Source organism: Danio rerio, chromosome 18, assembly GCF_049306965.1.
Source record: "Danio rerio strain Tuebingen ecotype United States chromosome 18, GRCz12tu, whole genome shotgun sequence".
NCBI classification, from domain to species: domain Eukaryota; kingdom Metazoa; phylum Chordata; class Actinopteri; order Cypriniformes; family Danionidae; genus Danio; species Danio rerio.
This window is the reverse complement of record NC_133193.1, coordinates 1925001-1950959: the sequence shown is the minus strand read 5'-3', so window position 1 is coordinate 1950959 and position 25959 is coordinate 1925001. Positions and strand designations below refer to the sequence as shown.

The 25959-nt window shown below is 36.3% G+C and overlaps 1 protein-coding gene across 2 annotated transcripts in view; it reads left to right on the top strand.

Moving 5' to 3' along the window:
• Window positions 1-25959, top strand: part of pepd (peptidase D) — a 100009-nt gene that overhangs the window by 72548 nt on the left and 1502 nt on the right. The window contains exons 1-4 of one of the 2 annotated variants that reach the window (XM_073928925.1): window positions 13374-16991; window positions 17113-17963; window positions 22169-22246; window positions 24946-25094. In XM_073928925.1, coding sequence (XP_073785026.1) covers window positions 17824-17963; window positions 22169-22246; window positions 24946-25094 — 367 coding nt within the window. In that variant the 5' untranslated portion in view covers window positions 13374-16991; window positions 17113-17823. 2 annotated transcript variants of the gene reach the window in all.

The following is a 25959-nucleotide window of genomic DNA, read 5'->3' as shown; positions in this document are numbered from 1 at the left end:
TAAGAATTAACATATTTTATCCATAACTATACTGAAAATAAAAATAGTCGTTTATAGTTACTATATACTATATAGTTACTATAGTAGCTTTTAGTTACTAGTTCTATAGGATTGCGCCCCCTGGGGTAATTACAGTATATTAAAGGCAGCAATAGCGTCAGATGCATTTTGATTTTATAACATCAGGTTAAACTTTCTGGCACATTTAAAGCACTGACAAAAATGTAATTGGTGTGTCTGCGTCATTGCATGCAAGGTTTCTGTATTCATAACCACCTCAGAGGATATTGGGGGTCGCGAGTCACTGGCATTGTTATTTTGGGGGTCGCGGGCTGAAAAGTTTGGGAACCCCTGCTATAGAGGAATGTCCAACCTATGTCACATGGGTTGCAAACATGTCTAAAATCTAATATCTAAAAATAGAAAACTTTTACTGTACACCACACTGCTTTTAATGCCAACCGCAGACGTCTTTGGCTAACAGCCATCATAAGAGCTGAATGGAGTGAGGAACTTATTAAAAATGCTGGACTCTGCAGTTCTCATGTTATATCAGGTAAGTTCACGCTCTGCTGAATCTTACACATTACTCGTTTTTGATTGATTTCTGCAAGTTTATTACTCATATATATATATATAACCTATATATTATTATTATTATTATTATTATTATTATTATTATTATTTTATTTTTATTTTTATTATTATTATTATTATTATTATTATTATTATTATTATTATTGTTATTATTATTTATTATTATTATTATTATTATTATTATTATTATATTATTTTATTATTATTATTATTATTATTTTATTATTGTTGTTGTTGTTGTTGTTGTTGTTGTTGTTATTATATTATTATTATTATTATTATTATTATTATTATTATTATTATTTTATTATTATTTTATTATTATTATTATATTATTATTTTATTATTATTATTATTTTATTATTGTTGTTGTTGTTGTTGTTGTTGTTATTATTATATTATTATTATTATATTATTATTATTATTATTATTATTTTATTATTATTATTATTATTCCTCCTGCAGTCCAATGCACAGTCTGAAACTTGAAATTCCCTTTGCATCCGAGTAAATTCATTCTCCGTTCAAATGCTGCTAAAAATACAGCATTGATGTGAGACTTCAGCCTCATATCTACTCCTCTCCGACAGCGAACTCTTGCTGCATTCATTTGCACATGTTTTTCTTTCTGTTTTTCTTTTTCTGAATAAAGACATGCGAGCATAGAGAGAGAGAGAGAGAGAGAATATCTGTGCATATATATATGTGCTCCCGAATTTGCAACCTCGCTGCTGCCGCATCCTGAAGTTTTACAAACTGGTTATTCGTCTATATGACAAAATGCAAAAATACACATAATATTCCTCAAAGTTTTTTTTAGAAATTAAAACTGAACAAACATAAAACAAAAGCAAAAATAAATCAATAAAACATGTTTCTGATGTGCGCAGACTGTAAATGTGTGTTGATCATCAGGATATTATTAGTCAAACCCTGAGCTCTGTTTTCAGTCTCGTTTATTCCTGCAGGATCCTCTGTGTTCACTAACCTCTCGTTAAAACTCCGTCCCTCATTTACTTTAATTACAGTGTGTGAATATAAAGACGTCTGGGCAAAGTGGCCTTTAAAGGACACTTTTAAGGCTGATTAAAGAGAAATGAAGACACTCATTAGAGCCGGAGCCGCTGGATTTACTCAAACACAGACCAACGCTTCAAAACTTTACATTTTACCATTTTGTGTGTTCATTTTGAAGACTGACTGATTTGAAGACCTGAATATCACACTAACTGTACCCCAAAAAAAAAAAAAAAAAAAAAAAAACATACTAATACTTCCCTTCTTAGACTTTACAGACCTGCAACTTGCCTACAGCACTTCTTCATTGTTGCTCTTAGTTGTGTAAATTGCTTCCTTGTCCTCATTTGTAAGTCGCTTTGGATAAAAGCGTCTGCTAAATGACTAAATGTAAATGTAAATGATTACAGTAAAGAAAATACAGTTTCAAATTGCAGTAAAGAGGCGACACGGTGGTTAGCACTATCGCCTTACTGCAAGAAGGTTGCTAGTTTGAGTCCAGGCTGGGTCAGTTGCAATTTCTGTGTGGAGTTTGCATGTTCTCCTCTTTTTGGCTTGGGTTTCCTCCGGGTGAGGAGAGATAAAGGAGTGAGTTTAAGTGTGTGTGTGTGTGTGTGTGTGTGTGTGTGTGTGTGTGTGTGTGTGTGTGTGTGTGTGTGTTTCTTTCTTTATTTCTTTCTTCCTTCCCCATACTGTGTTGTGGCTGGAAGGACTACCGCTGTGTAAAGCATATGCTGGAATAGTTGGCGGTTCATTCCGCTGTGGGGACCCCTCCTAAATCAGAGACTAAGCCGAATAAGAATGAATGAACAGGGCTTGAAATTGCAACCATTTTGGTCGCATATGCGCCTAAAATTTTATGTATGCAACCTCAAAATATATTTGGGAGCATTTCTGCGCGTGCATGAAATTGTTGTGTGCGACCAGTTTTTACTGCAAAATGTTCACCACGTGCGGATTCGAGAGACATTCACACAGAATGCATCTCTAAGCTCTTTGTCTGCACTTGAAACACGAAACGCAGCGCTCAGGAATGGTTTAAAACAGTTGTCATGTCAACTTGCTGCAGTAAACAAAGCCAAGTCCGTAATGCTTGCCCCGCCTTCACGCTCTTCTTATTGGCCCACCACTGCTCTAGCACTGAAATATCAGCTGTCAATCACTCAGTCAGTGCCTTCTGGCTTGGGATGACAGAGAGAGCTACTACCACGAAAATGTGAAGCGCTGAAGATGAGAATGAAGATAACACTGACAGATTTTGTTTTAAAAACCATGACATCTAAAGTTATAAATAATGACACATCTTACTAGTGAACATGTGCTGAATGTTAATCCACCATCTACACTTTTTGAAGAGTGGATAAAAGACTTCCGTTGGCTTCAAGTCCGCTATGAAAAGTCTGTGGGATGGAGTTTTCAGGTAACTGTTTGCCACATCTAGCACGAGAGCTTCTGTTTAATCCTTCATATAATCGCCAGATGCTGTCCGCCATGCAAGTGGCAGCTATATGTGAAATTGAACACCACGTACACCATCGCAAACGGGCTTACACTGAGTCAACTAACATCACTACTCATAAAAAGTATTTCTATTAACATGACGTATGCATATTTTGACATTAACACACACTGCAAACTAAACAAATGTCCAGATTTGAGGATGTCAGCTGTTTGTAAAACTCAATGTCTCGTGTTTGTTGTTGATTTCATGTTGATCTCTGTGAGTTTTTGACGACGGCACAGAAGCGGTATTCTGCTGTAATTATCCGCTGGAGATTTGAGAGCTGTGTAACTCGGTGAAATGATTTTGTGTTTGTGTGGATGTCTGAATCTCGGGGTCAGAAAATAAGACTGCCCAGCGATAAATCCAGATGAAAATGCAGATGTGGGTGCTGATAAACATCTGTGCGGGGTTAGCGTCCGTCTGAGCGCCGCTTGATTAGGATTTAAAGCGCAGAGATGAGATTATCCTGATCCTCCATCTGTGCTGCTTTAAACACACGTCCGGTCGACCGGCAGTAGGGCATCATGGGATTGAGGGATGTGTTTGTGCGTGTGTGCACATGTGTGTGTGTGTGTTTCTTTTTGTGGTTGCTTTTTTTGTATTTTGTTGCATTTTTGTTAGATTTTTTTGTTTCATTTTTTGTTTTGTTTCATGTTTTGTTGTGTTTTTTTTTTTTTTTGTTTCGTCGTTTCTTTTGTTTTGTTTCATTTTATCTTGTGTTGTTTTGTTTCATTTCTGTTTTGTTTCATGTTTTATTATGTTTTGTCTTGTTTTGTCTGCTTCGTGTTATGTTTTGTTATTGTGTTGTTTTATTGTTGTTTTTATAGTTTTTTTGTTTCATTTTTTGTTGTTTTGTTTTGTATTGTTTTGTTTCATTTTGTTTGGTTTAGTTTAGTTTTTTATTTAGTTTTGTTTTGTTTGATTTCTGTTTTGTTGTCTTATTTTATTGCTTTTTTTCTTTTTCATTTTGCTTCGGGTCTTGTTTTTTCTTTCTGTTTCATGTTGTTTCTTGATTGTTTTGTTTCGTGTTTAGTTGTGTTAAGTTTTATTGTGTTTTAGTTTTGTTTTTATTGCTTTTTATTTTTTCATTTTTTGTTTGTTTGTTTGATTTAATTTTGTTGTTTCATTTTTTCATTTAATTTTAGTTTTGTTTTGTTTGCTTTGTGTTTTATGTTAAGTATTATGTTGTTTTAGTGTGTTTATTTTGTTTGATTTTGTTTGATTTTGTTTTTTTTTGTGTTTTGTTTAGTTTTTTGTTTTGTTTCATTTTTGTTTTTTATTGTTTTGTTTGTTATTGTTTTGTTTGTTTTTGTTTTGTTTCGTGTTTTGTTGTGTTTTGTGTTTTGTTTCATGTTTTATTGTGTTTTGTTATGATGTTTTTTATTTTGTTTTGTTCCATTGTTTCATTTTGCTTATTACTTTTTTATTTCATTTTGTTTTGTTTCTTTTTGTTTTTTGTTTCGTTTCTGTTTTGTGGTTTGTTTCATGTGTTGTTGTGTTTTGTTTTATTGTTTTCTTTGTTGTTGTTGTTTGTTGTTTTATTGTGTTTCGTTTTGTTTCATTGTTTTTTCGTGTATTTGCGTTTTTTTGTTTCCAATAGTTTAATTTCTTGTTTTTTTTTTGTTTTGTTTTGTTTCAATTTTGTTTTGTTTTTTATTGTTTTTTGTTTGTTTTGGGTTTATTTTTAAGTTTTTTGTTTTGTTCTTTTTCGTTTTGTTTCATCTCTTGTTTTTTGTCTCGTTTTGTTTTGTAATTTTGTTGTTTCATTTTGTTTCAGTTTCTTGTTTTATTTTTGTTTTGTTGCATTTTGTTTAGTTTTGTTTGTTTTGTTGCATTTTGTTTTATTATTTTGTTAAATTTTTTGCGTTATGTTTTGTTGTTTCATTTCGTTTTGTATTTTTTTTGTTCTTGTTTGTTTCTGTATTGTGTGTGTGCGTGCATCTTGTATGTGTATTTTTCTTTAAACTGCACAACTTTCTGTAGTATCATATCATGAATAATATCCTTCAACGAGTCATTGTAATGTGAGGATGCAGTTTTCTATTTTGGCTTTATTACACACATAGCAGAATGAATTATGCATGGTCACACCTGTGCACCCGTGTGTGTGCGTGTGCGTGAGCGTGTGTGTGCGTGCGTGTGAGTGTGTGTGTGTGTGTGTGTGTGTGTGTGTGTGTGTGCGTGTGTGTGTGCGTGTGTGTGTGCGTGTGCGTGTGCGTGTGCGTGTGCGTGTGCGTGTGTGTGTGTGTGTGTGTGTGTGTGTGTGTGTGTGTGTGTGTGTGTGTGTGTGCGTGTGTGTTTGTGCATGCGTGTGTGTGTGATTCATTTAAGAAATGCAGATGGTGAGACTGAGTAATGATGAATACAGAGATGCCAAATGCACAGAAACAGCACAGCATCACATCAACATTTCTCTAATGGGCAGTTTTTAGAACTGGGCTGAAATTAAAAAGCTAGAAATGAATGCAGTCATGAATATTTAAAGTTAATAAAAACTTAAAAATTGAAATGCTTTAAAAAGAAAAACACATTGTAGTATTAAATAAAATATTTTATATGATGTACATACTGTAGTTTAAAGGAAAATGAATAAAGTGAAAAATAAAAGCAATTAAGATATAAAAACTTTTTAAATGATTTAAATATAATATACAATACAAAATCTACCTAGTTTTATATAAAAAAGGTAAAAAAAACACTAATAAATTAAGTGTTTTATATAATTACTATAATGAAATGTGAAAATAGTTATTTTTAAATGTCTAAATAGACACTATAATATATGACATCAGAAACATCATAACTGGAGCCTCAAATTAAAAACCTGCAGATTACAGTCATGCAAAATTGTAAAATAAATTGATTAATTAAACTCTTAAAATGTCTTCAGGGAATTATTAACATGCAAATGTGCTGTGAAAATGAAGAGATATGAAGCTAAAGTCCCACTTTAATGCATATTAGTGGATCACACTGCAGAGATCCTGAAGTAGACAGCTGTGCGTGTGTGTGCATGCATACATGTGCGTGTGTTGTACTAGTTCAGTCAGGGACGGTACGGTCCGCTTGCGATGAAAGTGAAGAGTGGGGGGGGGGTTTGGGGACCCCCAAATAGTAGCACTGGGGGCTCCAAAATGCCGTGGGCCCTTAGAATCATCCTAACTCTACCCCCTCTTGCTGTGAGGCCACAGTGCTAACAGCTGAGCCACCGTGCCGCCACAAGGAAACCAATCAAAATACTTCATCAAATTGAAGCTGTTTTAAAGTAAATTAAGTAAATATGTCAATAAAAATAATTAATATTAAAAGAAACACCAAACTAAAAAATAAACGTTTTATCTTAATATCCACATCCACATTATGAATATCATTATGAAAGGCAAAAAACCTAAGCGTAAACAACGAAAACAATCAAAATAAAAGGTTAAATTAATTTAATCAAAGTGAAATGAAAAATTGAAATCGTTTAAAGTGAAAACAATTAAACTAAATAAAGTTTTTTATTTAGGGTGGCATGGTGGCTCAGTGGTAAGGACGATCATCTCACAGCAAGAGGGTTGCTGGTTTGAGTCCCGATTGGGTCAGTTGGTGTTTCTATGTGGAGTTTGCATGTTCTCCCCGTGTTAGTGTGGGTTTCCTCCGGGTGCTCCGGTTTCCCCCACAGTCCAAACACATGCGCTATAGGGGAACTGATCAACTAAATTGGCCGTAGTGTATGAGTGAGTGTGTATGGGTGTTTCCCAGTGCTGGGCTGCAATTGGAAAGGCATCCGCAGTGAAAAGCATATGCTTGATAAGTTGGCAGTTCATTCCGCTGTGGCGTCCCCTGATGATAAAGAGACTAAGCCAGGGATGTCCAAACTCGGTCCTGGATGGCCGGTGTCCTGCATAGTTTAGCTCCAGCTTCCTCCAACACACCTTCCTGAAGGTCTAGCATACCTAGAAAGAGCTTGATTAGCTGGTTCGGGTGTGTTTAGTTGGGGTTGGAACTAAAATATGCAGGACACTGGCCCTACAGGACCGAGTTTGGACACCCTTGGACTAAACCAAGGAAAATGAATAATATTAATAATAAATATAGCTGCAAGCAGCAATTAAGGGGCCAAGCACTTTTGGCCAAAAGATTGCGCTGCTCCAGAAGTTTTTGAGTACTTTCAGGGCATGGGGTTGAAGATGTATACCATGTTTTGTAATGATATGTGAATATGTTGGTAAAATATAGCATTTTTGGCCTAAAATGGAAATGGGCAACGCCCAAAATGGCTGACCTGTGAAAATCAGACATCATTCAACGCGACGTGCTCTGCCGGATGTAATGAGACCAGTTTTATGAGTTTCGGACGAAAGGTTGAGACGTTATAAGCCAAAAAGTAATTTTTTTTGTATCTCCGGACCACTAGGGGGCAGTGCGCCGAAACTCCGCATATAACCTCAAACCCTAGTTGTCATAACACACACCAAGTTTGGTGTGAATCGGTGAATGCGTTACGGAGATATCGTCTCAAGTCCATTTTTGCAAGTTCTTCGTAAAATTTGATCGCAAGTTAAACGAAAACGTTTGGTCATATCAACTTAAATTCCATAACTTTTGGTTGGCATGGTCTGTAGATCATGTGATTCAGTTTTGGTGAAAATCGGAGAAACGGCCTAGGACGAGTTCGATCAAATAGGTTTTTCGAAAAATTTAAAATAGCGCGAAAAAATTCATGACGGAAAATGACGTCATAGGGTGCGTTTAAATCAGACTGAGCCAAGGAATCAGAGAAAAAAAGAATTTTGATTGTAGCCCATTCGGTTCAAAAGTTATCATGATAAACATACGTGAAAGTTTGGACTAGTGGTGGCGCTAGAGAGTTTGATTTTGAGACTTCATATTTGGTCTGATTAATGTTGAGACTGGCCTCATTGTGCCAAATTATACAACTTTCCCGCATACGCCTATATGGGCTGCCATTCAAATCCGGCGGAAGAAACGGAAGAAGAAGAACACTAACGAAAGCAATAGGTGCCTACGCACCTACGGTGCTTGGCCCCTAATAATCAGTGCATGCGTATGCATTTTATTCATAATGTACTTTTTAAACACACAGCACTATGATTGCTATATATAAGATTTAGCAATTTAATAAAAATTAGCCACTTTACAAATAAACTTGAGCAAATAAAATGAAAACAATCAATAAGCATATTTTGGTTACGGTGCAGAAATGAACAGTCTGCAGCGTGTGATCCAGGCAGAGCCGCAGGTGCAGACTTTACTGTGTTTCACGCTGAACTCAGCAGAAAAACCCCATAAAACGCTTTGTACAGCTAATTACACACACTGTATTTCAGAAGAAGCATTTGTAATAGTCCTCAATAGCTGGCTCCTGATAGCGTTTGATAATTTATACCCATAACAGAAGGAAATATTAAATGTGTAAAGGCAGAGATCAGAAGTGCTGCCTGTGCAGGAGTTCAGCTTTTTCGTCTGCTTTTGCAGTTAAACTCATGACTTATAGATGCGAAATGAGCAAAGAAACATCTGAAAGTCACTCAGAAGGTCAGTGAGGTGCTTATCTGTAGCAACCCATAATGTAATAGTGTATATACAGTTAAATTCAGATTTATTCCTCCTCCTGTGAATGTCTTCATTAAATATTTCCTGAATGATGTTGAACAGATTCAGGAATTTTTTACAGTATTTCCTATAATATTTTTTCTTCTGGAGAAAGTCTTATTTGTTTTTTAAGCAGTTTTAAATAGTTTTAAACCCATTTTAAGGTCAATATTATTCGCCCCCTTAAGCAATATTAGTGTTGGATTTTCTCCAGAACAAACCACTGTTATACAATGACTTGCCTAATTACCCTAACTTTACCCTAATTAACCTAGTGAAGCCTTTAAATGTCACTTTAAGCTGAATACTAGTGTCTTGAAGAATATCTAGTCTAATGTTTGGTGGTCATCATGACAAAGATAAAATAAAAAATAGCCTTCGGGCTAATTCTGGTGCATTGGCAGAAATGCTAATTAATGTACACTGTCCCTGCCAAATAAACAAACAAATAAACAAATAAATAAATAAATAAATAGTTCATAATAAATATAAAGTTATTAGTAATGAATATCTTTATGTTAAACAGAAATTAGGCAAAAAATAAACAGGATGGTGAATAATTCTGTCTTTAACTGTAAGTGTAATATAATGTAAATAAAAAAAAAATTTTCATGATGCAATAATTATTTTGTTATATTATGGGGCATTCTACTCGAAACGTACATTATCTGTCCCTGAAATAAAGACATAAATACAGGGATTAAAAATATTTCGTCCTACATATGTCTAAAATGGCCTGATGGTTGATTTCTGTGATTTGTTCTGTTAAAGAACATGTCATTCATTTGGTTCTCAGATTTTGTCCTTTGTTAAAATAGGGTGTCTTAAAAAGTATAAAAAGTTGATAAAGCAATTATGAAAAAATTAAGGCCCTTAAAAAGTATGTTTGTCCAGTGTTTGTCCCCAAAAAAGCGTAAATATTTTTACGCTATATATAAATAACGATATATATAAATAAATAAATATTTATTTATATTTATATATAAATTTTATATATATATATATATATATATATATATATATATATATATATATATATATATATATATATATATATATATATATATAATGCAAAAAACTTATATACTTCACTGGGGCTTTAGGACTGATTGTCTGGTCTTCCACTTGAGAATAATATATATATTATGTATTTTTTTTTTTTTTCATCATATCACAATTAAGTATTTTGCTTTATTTTGCATTAATAATGCCTTCAGTTGTCTGTAAAGTATACAGTTATGGTACATCAAATTATTGGAAAGGGCTTGAAATGTATCAGCAATTCATGCAGTCTGTGAAACCTGCGGTGTCACAAGCTAAATGACACTAGCTGCGTGATATATTACAGCCACAGAGCAAATGTTGTTTATATCATTAAAGATTGTTCACTTGTGAGCAGTTAATTGGCTCCAGAGACACAGAACAGACCACTCACTGCGAGTCTACAGCTTAAACTCTGCTTCCTAATTAGCTTTTACCAACTTTATTCAGACTTTTGCTGCACTACAGCTCAAAAGTTTAAGGTTGGTAATATATATATATATATATATATATATATATATATATATATATATATATATATATATATATATATATATATATATATATTTATTTTTATTTTTTCTAAGTGTTTTTTTTGTCTCAAAGCCACATTTCTTTAAGGAGAAATGCAATAAAATCTGTAAAAAATGTGAAATATTATTATAATTCAAAATAGCTGTTTTCTATGGGGATAGATTTTAAAATGAAATTTATTTGTGTGATTGAGCGCTGTATTTTAAGCATCATAACTCCCATTTTCAGAATCACCTGATCCTATACAGAAACCATGAAATAAGCATGAACATTTTCTGAAAACAGATGAAATGTTGCTGCTTTTTTAAATGCAGGTTACAATTTCTCCTCCATTATAATGGCTTTCAGCATCAAATCTCTAGTTAGCGTTTGATTTAATCCAGCGTAACTCAATCATACAATCTGTAATAAACACACGGAGACCCTGAAGGAAGTGTTTGGCTCTTCGTTTGCTCATAATGGAGAAAGAAACCGAGCGGAATTTTCATCACCGTCAGAAACAATCATCTGAAATCAGCCAATTAAAAGCCGCATGATCCTTCAGCCGGATCTGCTGTGAACTTCTGCGTCTGTGTGCTTTCTGTTTGGCTGGAGCTGAAATTAATTACAGCTCCATCAATTATTGTTTGCTCCTTCTCCAGAGAACAACAGTTGTGGACAAAAACGGCTGCGTGTGCAATATTCATGCTGTTTGCTCAGACTTTCTGTGCTCTCTCTGCTAGTATTTAATACAATAGGCTTCACTTTTGTATATTTACAGATTTTATTTTAACCCTGGGTTAGGACCACAGCAAATTTCATTCATAATTTCAGCCAAGATTACTTCAGGAGTCTGCAAAAATAACAGCCTGGAAAAACATGCCTCAGCCTAGATTTTTGAGAAAAACATTACTTACAGTACCTTTCGTTGTACATTTCAGCTGACAAATCCACTAGAGGGCGCTGTTTATATTTTTGTGAATCTGAAATTACTTAGGCTATGTTTTGTTGTATGTTTCAGATAGCAAAAATCCAGAGTGCACTGTCTGTATTTTAAAAATCGAAAAAACCTTACTTGGGGTATTTATTTTTTATTTTTTTGCACGTTTCAGATGACAAATCCACTAGAGGGCGCTGTCTTAATTTTTGCGAATCTGAAATATGTTACTCTGGGTACTTTTTGCTGCACGTTTAAATAACATCCACTAGAGGGTGCTGTCTACATTTTTGTGAATCTAAAATACGTTACTTAGGGTACGTTTTGTAGTAGATTCCAGATGACAAATCCACTAGAGGGCGCTGTCTACGTCTTTGCAAATCCAAATTACGCTACATAGGATGTTTGCAGTACATTTCACATGACGAATCTACTAAAGAGCGCTGTCTGCAATTTTAAAAATCTAAAAAGCTTTATTTAGAGTATGTTTTGTTGCACATTTCAGACGACAAATCCACTTGAGGGCGCAGTCTGCATTTGTAAAATTCTAAAAAAAAAAAAAAACGTTACTTATGGTACATTTTGTTGCACATTTCAGATGACAAATTCGATAGAGAGCACTGTCTACATTTCTGTGAATCTGAAATACGTTATTTAGGGTATGTCTTGCAGTGTGATTCACATGACAAATCCTCTAGAGGGCACTGTCTGCATTTTTAAAAATCTAAAAAACGTTACTTAGGGTACATTTTGTTAGACATTACAGATGACAAATCCACTAGAGGGCGCTGTCTACATCTTTGTGAAGCTCAAATACATTACTTAGGTTACGTTTTGTATTACATTTTAGATGACAAATCCACTAGAGGGCGCTGTCTACATCTTAGCAAATCTAAAATATATTACTGTAAATTTTGTTGTACGTTTCAGATGACAGCTCTTCTAGAGGGTGCTGTCTACTTTTTTGTGAATCTTAAAAACGTTACTTAGGGTATGTTTTGTAGCATGTTTCAGATGACAAACCCTCTAGAGCAGTGGTTCTTAAACTTTTTTCATCAAGGTACCACCTCAGAAAAAAGTAGTCTCTCCAAGTACCACCAAAATGAGCAGTATTGAAATACAGTAGCGTAGTAGGCCCAGTAAAGCAGCTACAACTCTGCACATTTAAAAAACGTAGCAGATTACCTCAGAAATATAGGCTATATGTCATATGGCATATTATATACATAATTTTTAGTGTGCAAAATAGTTGCTGTTTGGATTTTTGTGAATATGGAATACATTATTTATACGGTTATTATTTGTAGTATGTTTTAGATGACAAATTGACTAGAGGGCGCTTTCTACATTTTTAAAAGTCTAAAATATGTTACTTAGTATTTAGTTAATTAGTACATTATTTATACGTTTTGTAGTACATTTCAGATGACAAATCCACTAGAGGGTGCTGTCTACATCTTTGTGAAGCTCAAATACATTACTTAGGTTAAATTTTTTAGTACATTTCAGATGACAAATCCACTAGAGGGCGCTGTCTAATTTTTTTGGGAATCTGAAATATGTTGCTCGGGTACGTTTTGCTGCACATTTCAAATGACAAGTCCGCTAGAGGGCTCTGTTTTCATTTTTGCAAATATGAAATACGTTTGCGTTACATTTTGTTGTTTACGTCAGAAAACAAATCCACTAGAGGGCGCTGTCTACATTTTTCCTATTCTGAAATGTACATTTGGCTGCACATTTCAAAAAAACGTCCACTAAGAGGCGCTGTCTGCATTTTTAAAAATTTACAAAATGTTACTTAGGCTACATTTTTTGCGCATTTCAGATGGCAAATCCACTAGAGGGCGCTGTCAACATTTTTGTAAATCTAAAATGGTATTTACGGTATATTTTGTTGTACATTTCAGAGGAGAAATTTACTAGAGGGCGCTGTCTAAATTTTTGCAAATCTGAAATATGTTACTCCGGGTACGTTTTGCTGCACATTTAAAGTAACAAGGCCACTAGATGGTGCTGTTTTCATTTTTCCAAATATGAAATACATTTGCATTACGTTTTGGAGTACATTCCAGATGACAAATCTGCTAGAGGGTGCTGTCTAAATTTTTATGAATCCTAAATATGTTATTTAGGGTATGTTTTGCTGCACATTTCAAATGACAAGTCAACTAGAGGGCGCTGTTTAAATTTTTCTTAACATGAAATACATTTACGGTACATTTTGTAGTCCATTTCGGATAACAAATCCACTAGGGGGTGCTGTTTTCATTTTAGCAAAGATTGAAATACGATTGCGTTACGCTTAGTTGTATGTTTCAGATGACAAATACACTAGGGGGCGCTGTCTACACTTTTGCGAATTTAAAATGCGCTACTTATGGTACGTTTTCCTGCGTGTTTTAGATAAAAATCCACTAGAGGGTGCTGTCTACATTGTTGTGAAGCTGAAATGCATTACTTGCGGTACATTTTGTAGTACATTCCAGATAACAAATCCACTAGTGGGTGCTGTTTGCATTTTAGCAAATATGAAATACTTTTGCGTTACGTTTTGTTGTATGTTTCAGATGTCAAATCCAATAGAGGGCGCCATCTACATTTTTGCGAATTTAAAATACCTTACTTATGGTATATTTTTCTGCATGTTTCAGATGAAAAATCCACTAGAGGGCGCTGTCTACAATGTTGTGAAGCTGAAATGCATTACTTGCGGTACATTTTGTTGTACATTTCAGATCCACGGCAGTATTGTAAACATCCATTTGATGGCCCCTCAACATTTTGATGTAATTTGTAATCGTTTCCTGACTATAAATTGATGCAAAATAAAGCAGGTTCGAGGATAGCATCTCTACGCTTTTGCTCTACATTAAAACATTGCCACATGAAGCGACCAGAGCACAGACTTCAGAATATGCCGTGATTTCTTTTTCTTCTCCTAGGCTGGTTTCCCTTTGAAAGCATATCTGTGCTGATCAGAGGAGAAAGAGCCCAAACAGAGACGAGTCAAGAGTCGCTCCATTAGAGGATGAGAGTGTGTGTGTGATTCAGAGCTCTTCCTCTAATAGTCTGATGTGTCATGATGGTTTGTTTCATGTGGCGGGAGCATCAATCCCTCTCACCGACATCCTGATGGCTGCGTGTGATGCTTTAATTAAAGCTGAGACAAACACAGACACACACACTTTCAGAAACAGATTCTCATCCTCTTTGCTCTCAAACTGGGTGAAGGGTGTTTCATGCTTCAGGCATATCTGTTTTATATACAGTTGAAGTCAGAATTATATTTAATATATTCATTTTCTTTTTAGCTTAGTCCCTTTATTAACTGGGGTTCGCCACAGCGGAATGAACCGCCAACTTATCCAGCACATCATTTATGCGGCGGATTTAATTCCACTATATCGCATGTGTTTGGACTGTGGGGGAAACCGGAGCACTTGTTGGAAACCCACACCAACACGGGGAGAACATGCAAACTCCACACAGAAATGCCAACTGACCCTGCTTAGGCTCGAACCAGCAACCTTCTTGCTGTGAGGCGATTGTGCTACCCACTGTGCTGCCCATCAGAGTTATTAGCCCTATTATTAATTATTATTACTCTATTTTTCCCCAATTTCTGTTTAACGGAGAGCAGAATTCTTCAACACATTTCTAAACATAATAATTTTAATAACTCATCTCTAATAACTGATTTATTTTATCTTTGCCATGATGACAGCACATAATATTTGACTAGATATATTTCAAGATACTATTCAGCTTAAAGTGACATTTAAAAGGCTTAACTAGGTTAATTAGGCAAGTTAGGGTAATCAGGCAAGTCAGTGTTGTTAGTCTGTTGCTCTGTGGTTGCAGGAGAAACAAAGGAAGCGTCATTTATAAAAACACAGCTGAAACATTACACCGTAATAATATATACATATAATAACAAGCCATGCTCGACCCAGCTCAAACAAACCTTGTTGTTGTCTTGATTAACAGCCACAAAGCCGTTAAGAACCAAATCTGCTGTGTCCTGCTGTTGTTTTTCGAGCCCGTCTAAAAGTGCGAGTGGTTCTGCTTTCTCCAGGGAGCTCGCTGCGTGTCTTTATTCGAAATAAGGAACTTCTTGAGCTGAAGATAATAACGTGTGTGTGATTATTGAAGCACTTCTAATACCCGATCCTTTCAGAAACGGACAAATGTGAGAATGATGCGCAAAAAAGCAAAGGAGAAGCCTGATAAAACAAAGGAGCAAATGATTCTTTCAGCAACCTAAACCATAAACAAACTGCCATGTTTAACTAATATCATCACCTTCTGGACTATTTTGATCTGGGAATGACGGAATTACACTCTAACTGTGCTCTGGCAGCCCTGGTGACAACGCTGTCTGCCTTCAGCTCCGGCGGTGAGAGCGTCGAAATTTGCGACACTGTTCACATATTTAAAGGGGCTGTCTCAGCATATCAGTTACATTCCTGCATAAAACATGCTTTCTAGCGTGAAAATGTTGCGCACTTCTTATCAAATTCATTTAACTGGAAGATTAAGTTGCATGTGATGTGGTCCACTTAATTATCCAATGTGTCCACATGTCTGAAATATCCTGAAGCAGCAGTACTGTTTTGTACTGTTGCATGAGATTATCTTTTATAAAGATATAAATATACACATCAGTAACTTGCCAGTAACTTGTTTAATGTATGTCCCTGTAAGAAAACATTGAAAATAATTGGAAATCCGGCGACCGCAATAATCAAACCCTTGGGAACAACTGTGGTCGGAACCAAAGTTTACAGGTCTGTTCTCTGAACTTCTCTCAAGCAGTGGACGTCTTCATTCTGATTGCTTGCCGCTGAACCGCATCATAGCTCATTGCCATAAAGTTGACTTGATTTCAACTCTCTTTGATGACCACACCGGCGAAGATGCTTATCGTCTCCGGCTCTCAATGAAAATGAATGACTTCCGGCTAATTTGGCGCTCTCGCCGCTTTCGGTGTAAGCGTATGGTAACAGAGGCTGCATGTGCTGCTGAAGATTAAAGATTCAGATGAGAGCTTTGCATCTGTGGGCTGTATGTTGTGTGTTGTTTTTGAAGCCAAATAAGGAGTAAATGTATTCTGTGTGTAGTTTTTCTATAATTGGTAACATATCGGGGACGGTAAAGGGCTGAGTGTGTTCATACATGTTGCATTTATTTGTTTGTTTTATATAATCGCAGACGTTACCGTAGGCTATTCTGCATCATTGATCTGCAGTTATAATCAAATCCTGTTCATAGTAATGAACATTTATACAGTATTTATGTGTGTAAAGCCTTTGCTTTGTGTGAAACGCTTCTCATATAATATGTGAGCGACCCGTACGGCTTTACTTTGACATTTCCTCCAGCTAGAATGACGTAGACTGAAACTTTCTGTTGTACACCATGCCCAATATTGGTACCCTTTTGGCAGTGGAAATGCAAGCCTGGTAAAGGTGACCCGTACCGACCTGTACCATAATGTACTGTACCACTCAGTGGAAACGGGCCAAAATGATACCCAAAAAGTGGTATGGTACAGTTTGCTTTTTTGTACCCTTTGACAGTGAAAACAGCCATAAAAGCGTACCGTACCGTACCATATTGTACCACTCAGTGGTCATAAATATCTGATCTTCAGGTCTTGATTTAGCTCATGTTTTCCTTTAATGCATGTCTGTAGGATGTTTTGCAGCAGATGAAAATCTCAGATGTCTCTGCTTTATATCAGTGTGCATCTCTGTTTTGTTGATGTGTGGAGTTATCAAGGTCTTCTAAGGCCGCCACTCTTCATTCATATCGACTGACGGCATCTTTCAGACTCTTCATGTTGCACTTTGCAATGTTAGTGCAGGTCACTGTGGGAAAATGACCTTTAGTGTTGCTTTAGACATTCATGCATTCATTTTCCTTCAGCTTATTCCCTTATTTATTAAAAGTCCCCACAGCGGAATGAACCGCCAACTATTCAGGCATATGTTTTTCACGCAGTGGATGCCCTTCCAGCTGCAAGCCAGTACTTGAAAAACCCCATACACACTCATTCACACACACACACACACACACACTACGGCCAATTTAGTTGATCAATTCCCCCACAGTCCACCTGTGTTTGGACTGTGGGTGAAACCGGAGCACCTGGAGGAAACCCATGCCAACACGGGGAGAACATGCAAACTCCACACAGAAATGAAAACTAGCCCAGCTGAGACTCGAACCAGCGACCTTCTTGCTGTGAGGCCACAGTGCTAACCACTGAGCCACTTAGACGTATAATATTTTACATTGTCTTCTTATGTTTCAGGTCATTTATTTATAATTCAAAACATCATGCAACTAAATGTGCAATGCGTTCAGTTTTAATGGTCCAAACTAAGAGTATGCATCATTTTCCTCCTGCTACATTCAGTTCAGTTCAAATTCACTTGTTTATATAATTTGCATTCAATAATTATTGTTTTACAAAAGGTGCGCATTACTGCAACAGTAACGTAACTTTATTAGTTACTAATAACTTTATCTAATAACTAATAGCTTTAACAATTAAAGGTATCATATGTAAACAGTTAACCTGCAGTTATGTAGTGTATAGGTGAAGTCCATGTGTAGATGTTCAGTGAAGTGTATTAAGTGTGTGTTATCTGTTCTTCTGATTTCACATGTGTGTTTCAGTCTGTTCCAGCATTACTGTTACTCTCGCGGAGGGATGCGGCACACCTCATACACCTGCATCTGCGGAAGGTAAAAACACACACACACACACACACACACACACACAGACAGACAGACAGACAGACAGACAGACAGACAGACAGACAGACAGACAGACAGACAGAAAGACAGAGAGACCCATAAACACACACATGCACAAACTTGTACACAAACACACACACTCCAGTGCAGAAGACGAGGAAACTTGTAAATTATCCAGACAGAGAGAGAAAGAGCGCAGTCAGCACTCAGAGTCTGCTGTGGTAATTACTGATGTTCTCACTGAATATTACACAAACAACACCAGACCTTACACTGCAATAACCACAGCAAATCATTATAACTGTGTGCGTGTGTGTGTGTGTGTGTGTGTGTGTGTGTGTGTGTGTGTGTGTGTGTGTGTGTGTGTGTGTGTGTGTGTGTGTGTGTGTACATTATTCTTTTAATTTAACTTTAGATATTATTATATTATAATTTATGTTATTTATTATATTTATAATTTATTATTATATTATAATTTATATGATTATATATGAAGAATAAGCTCACATTTACATAATTTCTCTCCTCAAACCATCTCTCTACTGCAGCTCTAAAATCTCAAATCCTCATGTACATCAGTTTCCACACAACATTTTCATTCATTCATTTTCCTTCGGCTTAGTCTCTTATTTATCAGAAGTCACCACAGCGGAATGAACCACCAACTTATCCAGCATATGTTTTACACAGTGGATGCCCTTCCAGCTGCAACTCAGTACTGGAAAACACCCATTTACACACACACACACACACACTCATACATTGCGGACAATTTGATTTAATTAGATTTGATTTATTTATTTTCGAACAGAAATATCATGCATACAATATCTTTAACAAAATGTAGTCAAAGATGGAGCAGGAAGCACAAGCTTATTATTTTCCCACCCCATTACCACACACATCATTCTTCTATTACTTCAACTTATTTCTTCTTTTACTCATCTCTTCTTTTTACATGAGACATATTTTATCCTTTTAGCATTTTTGACAAATTATATGTTTGATTCCACTTGTACATGTACATTTTATAACATAGACCCCATAAATAATACATAGTGCTGCAGACGGCAGTTGTATAATATATACTGTACATTGATTTATTATCCAGGATCAGTCTTGCTTTATACACTATTGCTACAGTTTTGACTAATTTTGATATCACATTATTTATTTGCGGTTTCCAACTCATGGTTATAAATACAGAAACCTTGCATGCAATTCTTCATTAAATAAATGAATGTATGTCAGTGCTGTAAATGGGCCAGAAAGTTTACCTGGTGCAATCTGCTGCATCTGACACTATTGCTGTGTCTTTAATATAATGTAATTACCCCAGGGGTCGCAATCCAATAGAGCTAGTAAATATAAGCTACCATAGTAACTATATAGTATATAGTAAGTATAAACGACGATTTTTTTCTCTTCAGTAGGTTATGGATAAAATATGCTAATTCTTATGGTTTAATAAAAATAAATAGATTTTTGGAAATCATCAGGGGCCTCATGTACGAAGACTTGCATTGAAATCGTTCTAAAACATTGCGTACGCACAAAGCTGTAAATGTGCGTACGCAGAAAAAAAATCAGATGTATGAAACACTGCGTACGCAGTATCCAACGCATATTCTCTTTGTACTTCTGAATGAACGTGAAACTGAGCGCACGTGCACGAGCGCAAAACCCCTCCCTGCCTCCTCCCCCGTATGAATATGCAAATGACTAGGGCCAGACGGAATCTGCTGATGTTTTTTGCTATTTCTGTGGAAAATTTTGGTAAAAATCCGCGGATTTCTGCGGAATTATTTTGGGAGTATCATAACTAAAACCTTAATATGGGATATAAAAAATAATACCTTTTTTTACGTTTATTTAATGTTTAAAATGCAAATCCAATTAGATTCACTTTATTTGGTAAACAAAGCAAGTCTCATATAATATATCTACTGAAAGACAGAAAATATTACTGTACAAACTGCATTGTACTTAAATTTGATAAACTCTTTCATATTAGTCAATAATATTACTGTAATTAATTTTAAAACTGAATAAATTTCGATTTACACTTATTTTCTCAAAGTTAATAAACAGAATTAATGATGGGCTAAAAATCTGCGGAATTCTGTGGAAAATCTGTGGAATTCTGCACGCGCAGATTCCGTGTGGACCTACTAATGACTCTACTTTGGCAAAACCCAATGAAAAAGCAATGGCAAAAGCAAGCAAGAAGAGAAACTTTGAACAGAATGTGAATTGGAGGTGCTGCTTTCGGAGGTAGACCGGAGAAAAGCGGTGTTATTTGCAAGTTTGTTCTCCGGAATTAACAACAACAGAAAAAAATAGAGTGGGAGAGTTAAGCTGATGCGGTTAACACAGTTGAGTCTGAAGATCGCACTGGATAAAAGTGGATAAAAAACATAGCATGATTTATACATGTAAAATTTTGCAGTGTCTTGAAAAGCGTGAGTGGTGTAGCTCATATAACCCATGGTACCATGTTTTGACACGTTCAAGCATGAACTCCAAATCCAGTTCAAATACAGCGTCTGATGAACTCATTCTTTTTTTTTCCCCGCTGTATTTCAGATTTTGCCTACTCTTCATCATGTGGAAGACAAGAATGAATCATTAATAAGTCTGTGCATCCTATTTTATTTGCACATTTATTGAATGGAAATGTTTCTGATACACATATACAAATTCATCTTCAGAAGTGCCTTTATAGCAATGCGCGTGCAGCAATGTGTGTGCAGTCGATCACTCAGATTACATTGGGAAAACCGGTGACCGCTGCAAATTGTGCTTTAATGTTTGGCTGGTCAACTGCATGATATGGCAACCTTATATACCTGCTAGACATGCTGATGAACCCGTCTCATACAGCTGCCATTGCACGGCTCAAAGACACTTTGTAGTGTGCAATTTAACACAACTGCCTCTAGGAGTCGCCAATGGAAGTATAACAGACACACACAAGAAATGTGCGTATGCCAGGCATGAAGTTGGCGTGGAGCTGCGCACATTCCCACGTTCAGTTCATCATTAGTAAATCCAAACGTGAGCGATTCTGAGCGTGAAACCTGGCATACGCAAAGTTTTTATGCGTACGCAGCGTTTATACATGAGGCCCCTGGTGACCCCCCCTTCATTGTCCCGCGACCCTCGGGGGGGTCCCGACCCCCATTTTGAGAACCACTGCAATACAACATCAAGAAATTCAATTGCATATACTCTTTCTATAACTTCACTATCAGTTTTTAAATCTATATTATGACGACTTTTTAATTTTCCAAATAACATAACCCCGTTTTACTTATATTTAATGACAATTTGTTTATGCCAAACCACAATTTCAATTTATTAGTTTCTGTTTTAATCAACTCCATAAGTTTTGGTAAATTATCCCCAGAACAAGATACTCAAATCATCTGCAAATAAAATAAACTTAAACAACTCTGACATCTTACACGTATCATTAATGTAAAGTATAAACAATATTGGACCTAAAACTGATCCTTGTGGTATGCCACAATTAACATTTAGGTATGAAGATTTATGATTGCCAATTTCCATGAACTGTTGCCTGTTTATTAAATAACTGCTTATCCAGTCCAAGGCTACTCCTCTACTGCCATACCTTACTAATTTATTTACCAATATATATTGATTTATTGTATCTAATGTCTTCTTTAAATCTATAAGTATCAATCAATTCTATTAATGTAGACAAAATTTAGTTCTTCAATTCCCTTATAGCGCATGTGTTTGGACTGTGGTGGAAACCAGAACACCCGGAGGAAACCCACGCCAACATGGGGAGAACATGCAAACTCCACACAGAAATGCCAACCGACCCAGCCGGGACTCAAACCAGCGACCTTCCTGCTGTGCGGCCACAGTGCTAACCACTGAGCCACCATGCTGCCCACAACATTTCCAGTAATTATAGCTTACATGTGGCGTGTGGTGCTGTCTCTTATCATCAGCTCTGGTCATTCAGATGAATACACTGTTCAATTCACTCAAGGCTAAACTTTAAAGTGAAGTATGATGTTAATTTCAGCTCTCGGTCAAAGCTTCATTCAACACTTACGTTACTGATCATCACTGCTCATTTAAAGACTTAAGGAATCTGGATAACGTAGTTGAGTTTAATTAAAGTTTGAGGGCTTTAACATGTGAATTTCTGGCAGTGGGAACAACTCCTCCATCCTGCATTACGGACACGCCGGAGCTCCCAATGACAAAACCATCCAGGACGGAGACATGTGGTGAGTTTAAGAGCCTCGTGTAGAGTGCATGTCATGTTTATTTGATGAAATCATGCTGTCTCTCTGTTATCTTGTTGATTTGAGTTGTTCAGTGGTGTTCAGCTTCATCTTCTCTTTATAAGTAGACACACACTGCCCTCTGCTGGACAATAAACACTAGCACGCTATGAGAGAAATACATACACTGTAACCAACATCTGTTTATGAACGGTCTCTGGACTTTGTGTGTTTTGGGTTTATTTCTGGTTGTGATTGGCATTATGGGATGTTGATCTCTGGGGTCCGTTCTTCGTACCTCGCTTAAATGATCTAAGATGATTTGGCAGATCCTGGATCTGTTCATCTTGATAACTGATCTCTCGCTAATTTGGTTCTTCAAACAAGTTCGCAAATCAGATTATAATGTCTCGATAAACTGATCTGAGATCGCTGTGTGTGTTGTGAAGGACAGATCTATCGATCCTCAAAATCATGATCAGCAATGCAGCAATTGGCTGACGGCACAGCAGCGTAATAACATCATCTGATTAATATTCAATTATCCATGTGAGCAAAATTACATCAAATTAGCAGTAAACGGCTTGTTAAATATGACACGCAATAACCTTCCACATGTGTTGTGAGCTGCAGGCTTTACACTTTCATGTGTCAAGAGAATTCATCATGTATTTCAATGCATATCAGTGTATTTAGTTCTACGTTTAGAAAATATTTTCTTTATAATAGTAGCCGTTTTATTAATCGGTGTAAAGAATAACTGGTTGTTTACAAAAGCATTTTCATATTGGTAAAGGCGTCTGCAACTTTTGTGAAGCATCAAATCACTGGCATATTAACTGTCAAAACATGTTTATGACTGCATGAATGTATTATTGCTTAAAAAAAAAAAAAAAACCTCTATTGTACTAAAGCGATCTAAAAAGTTCATATCAATAAGTTTTCTCTTTGCACCAGCAGGTGGCAGTCTTTGAACTTTCATTTCGAGGGTGCAGACTGCATAAGTTTTATTAACATGTATAACTTTAATCATTTTATTAATAACTATAACTTTATATATAAATTAAAAAATATTTACCATTTTCCCAAGTGTAACTACTACTGTAAGAAAATATCAGAATTCGGAACATACTTTATTATCTTTGCATGAACTGAGGCTGAGCCGATCTAATCCTGTTTATATGACTTGAACCTGCTCCCGATCAGGTTTGACCTAGCAGAACTGTTGCTATGACAACAACTCTCGGATCAGCTTTGAAGAACGAAACGATCCTGGATCGTGTCAAATTGTCAATATCCAAATCCAGCTAACTGAGTAATCCACGTACGAAGAACGGACCCCTGCTCTGTCCACTTCTGATGTTGAAAATTCAACTCTACAGTTTAACAAAGTGACTTTTGGTGGCATTTCAGTAGTGTTAAATGTAATATAGTGAAATAAATTAACAGAAAATGCACTAGCAGTTTATTACAAGGTGTTTGTAGTGTAATATACAACACCAACACTGACTATATAGCATTGCAAACTATTATAAATGTCAATAAAAGCCACTTTAAGGTTAAAAGTGGTTGCAAGGAAGATCAAGTTCTCATAATGCAATTCAAACGCATGAATAAATGGGGAAAAAACTGCTAATTTAACATCTTAAGGCCCAAGATGTTTTTTTACATGCATTTTTTTATTTCTCTTTGCTATTTGGGCTTATTGGAGCCTAATTAGTATAAAAATCTAAGTATCATCTTTTGATATGATGTACTTTTAGTGAAAAATTATGTCCATATATGTAGACTTGTGGTTGCAATTTACATGAAACACTTTTTCCTGACTGTTTTAATACATTTATACCATGGATTTATTTATTTATTTATTTATTTATTTATTTATTTATTTATTAATTTATTTATTCATTTATTTATTCATTTATTTATTTTTATTTTATTTTTATTTTTTTGAACGTGCTTTGACTATCAGAGAGTTAAAAACTATTTTTGCCCTATTTTTAACAATTAAAAATTGGGTTTGGGACACTTCATATGCTGCAAAACAGTAACAAAATATAAAACATTCAGAGTATTTTAAATAGCCAGTTAAAAGCTCAAATGACCTGTCCACGCATGTGAACACTCAAGCACTAGGAGGTTAAGGATTTTTTTACAGTACATGTGAAGGTAATGATAGTTTACAGACTTACTGTAGTACAATTATATTAATATTAATAGATTCATTCATTTTTTTTCGGCTTAGTCACTTTATTAATCTGGGGTCACCACAGCAGAATGAACCACCAACTTATTCAGCACATGTTTTAAGCAGCCTTTCAGCTGCAACCAATCTCTGAGAAACATTCATACACACTCATTCACACTGATTTACTATACGGACAATTTAGCCTACCCAATTCACCTGTACCACGTGTTTGGACTGTGGGGGAAACCGGAGCACCCTGAGGAAACTCACGCGAACACAGGAAGAACATGCAAACTCCACACAGAAATGCCAACTCACCCTGCCGGGACTTGAACCAGCGACATAATAGTGCTAATAATAGAATAAAATAAAATGTAGATAATTTGTTTTTGATTTTATCACCCAGCCAAATCATTAAACTCAAAGCACAGCATTAGAAGTGTGTTAGATCTGCTGTCAGGTTGCTGCAGATGGATTGTCCTCCACAACAGTTGTGTTTCTGTCTGTTTTTCAGTCTGTTTGACATGGGCGGTGAATATTACTGCTACTCCTCCGACATCACATGCTCTTTCCCAGCCAATGGCAAGTTCACCGCCGACCAGAGAGCCGTTTATGAAGCCGTGCTGAAGTCCTCCAGAGCCGTAATGGCCGCCATCAAGCCAGGTACAGACATGAGGAAACATCCACATCTTTAAAACAAACTTACTGCTTAAAGGTGCAGTTTGGAGGACTGACAACTAGTGGTTGAAGTAGGTATTACAGCCCAAATTCAAAATATCGAAGAGGGTATTTTCACCCAGCCCCTCCGACAGTGACTCGGTGCAGATACAGGTTGCCAGATTGACATTACAAATGAGGAAGTGTAAATTTAGGGTGTGGCTATTAGTGATTTAGGGTGGGGCTATCAGTCATTTGGGGTGGAGCTTTCAGTCCTTAAGGGTGGGGCTATCAGTCATTTGGGGTGGGGCTATGAGTCATTGAGGGCGGGGCTATTAGTTCTATAGGGCGGGGATATTAGTAATTTTGGGCGGGGCTATCATTCTTTTAGCGTGGAGTTATCAGTCCTTTAAGGTGGGGCTATCAGTCCTTTAGGGTGGGTCTATCAGTCATTTAGGGTGGGGCTGAAAATCATTTAGGGAGGAGCTATCAGTCATTTGGTGTGGGGCTATTAGTAATTCAGGGTGGGGCTATTAGTCTTTTAGGGCGGGTCATTTTGGGTGGGCCTATTAGTCCTTTAGGGCGGGACTATTAGTTATTTTGGGTGGAGTTATCAGTCATTTAAAATGGGGTTATCTTTCCTTTAGGGTGGAGTTGTCATTCCTTTAGGGTGGGGCTAATTGTCATATTGGGTGGGACTATCATTCCTTTAAGGCGGGGATATATGTTATTTGGGTTGTGGCTATCAGTCCTTTTGGATGGGGCTGTTACTACTTTAGGGCGGGGCTATCAGCATTTTAGGGTGGAGCTATCAGTTATTTAAGGTGGAGCTATCAGTCCTTTGGGGTGGGGCTTTTAGTCCTTTGAAGCG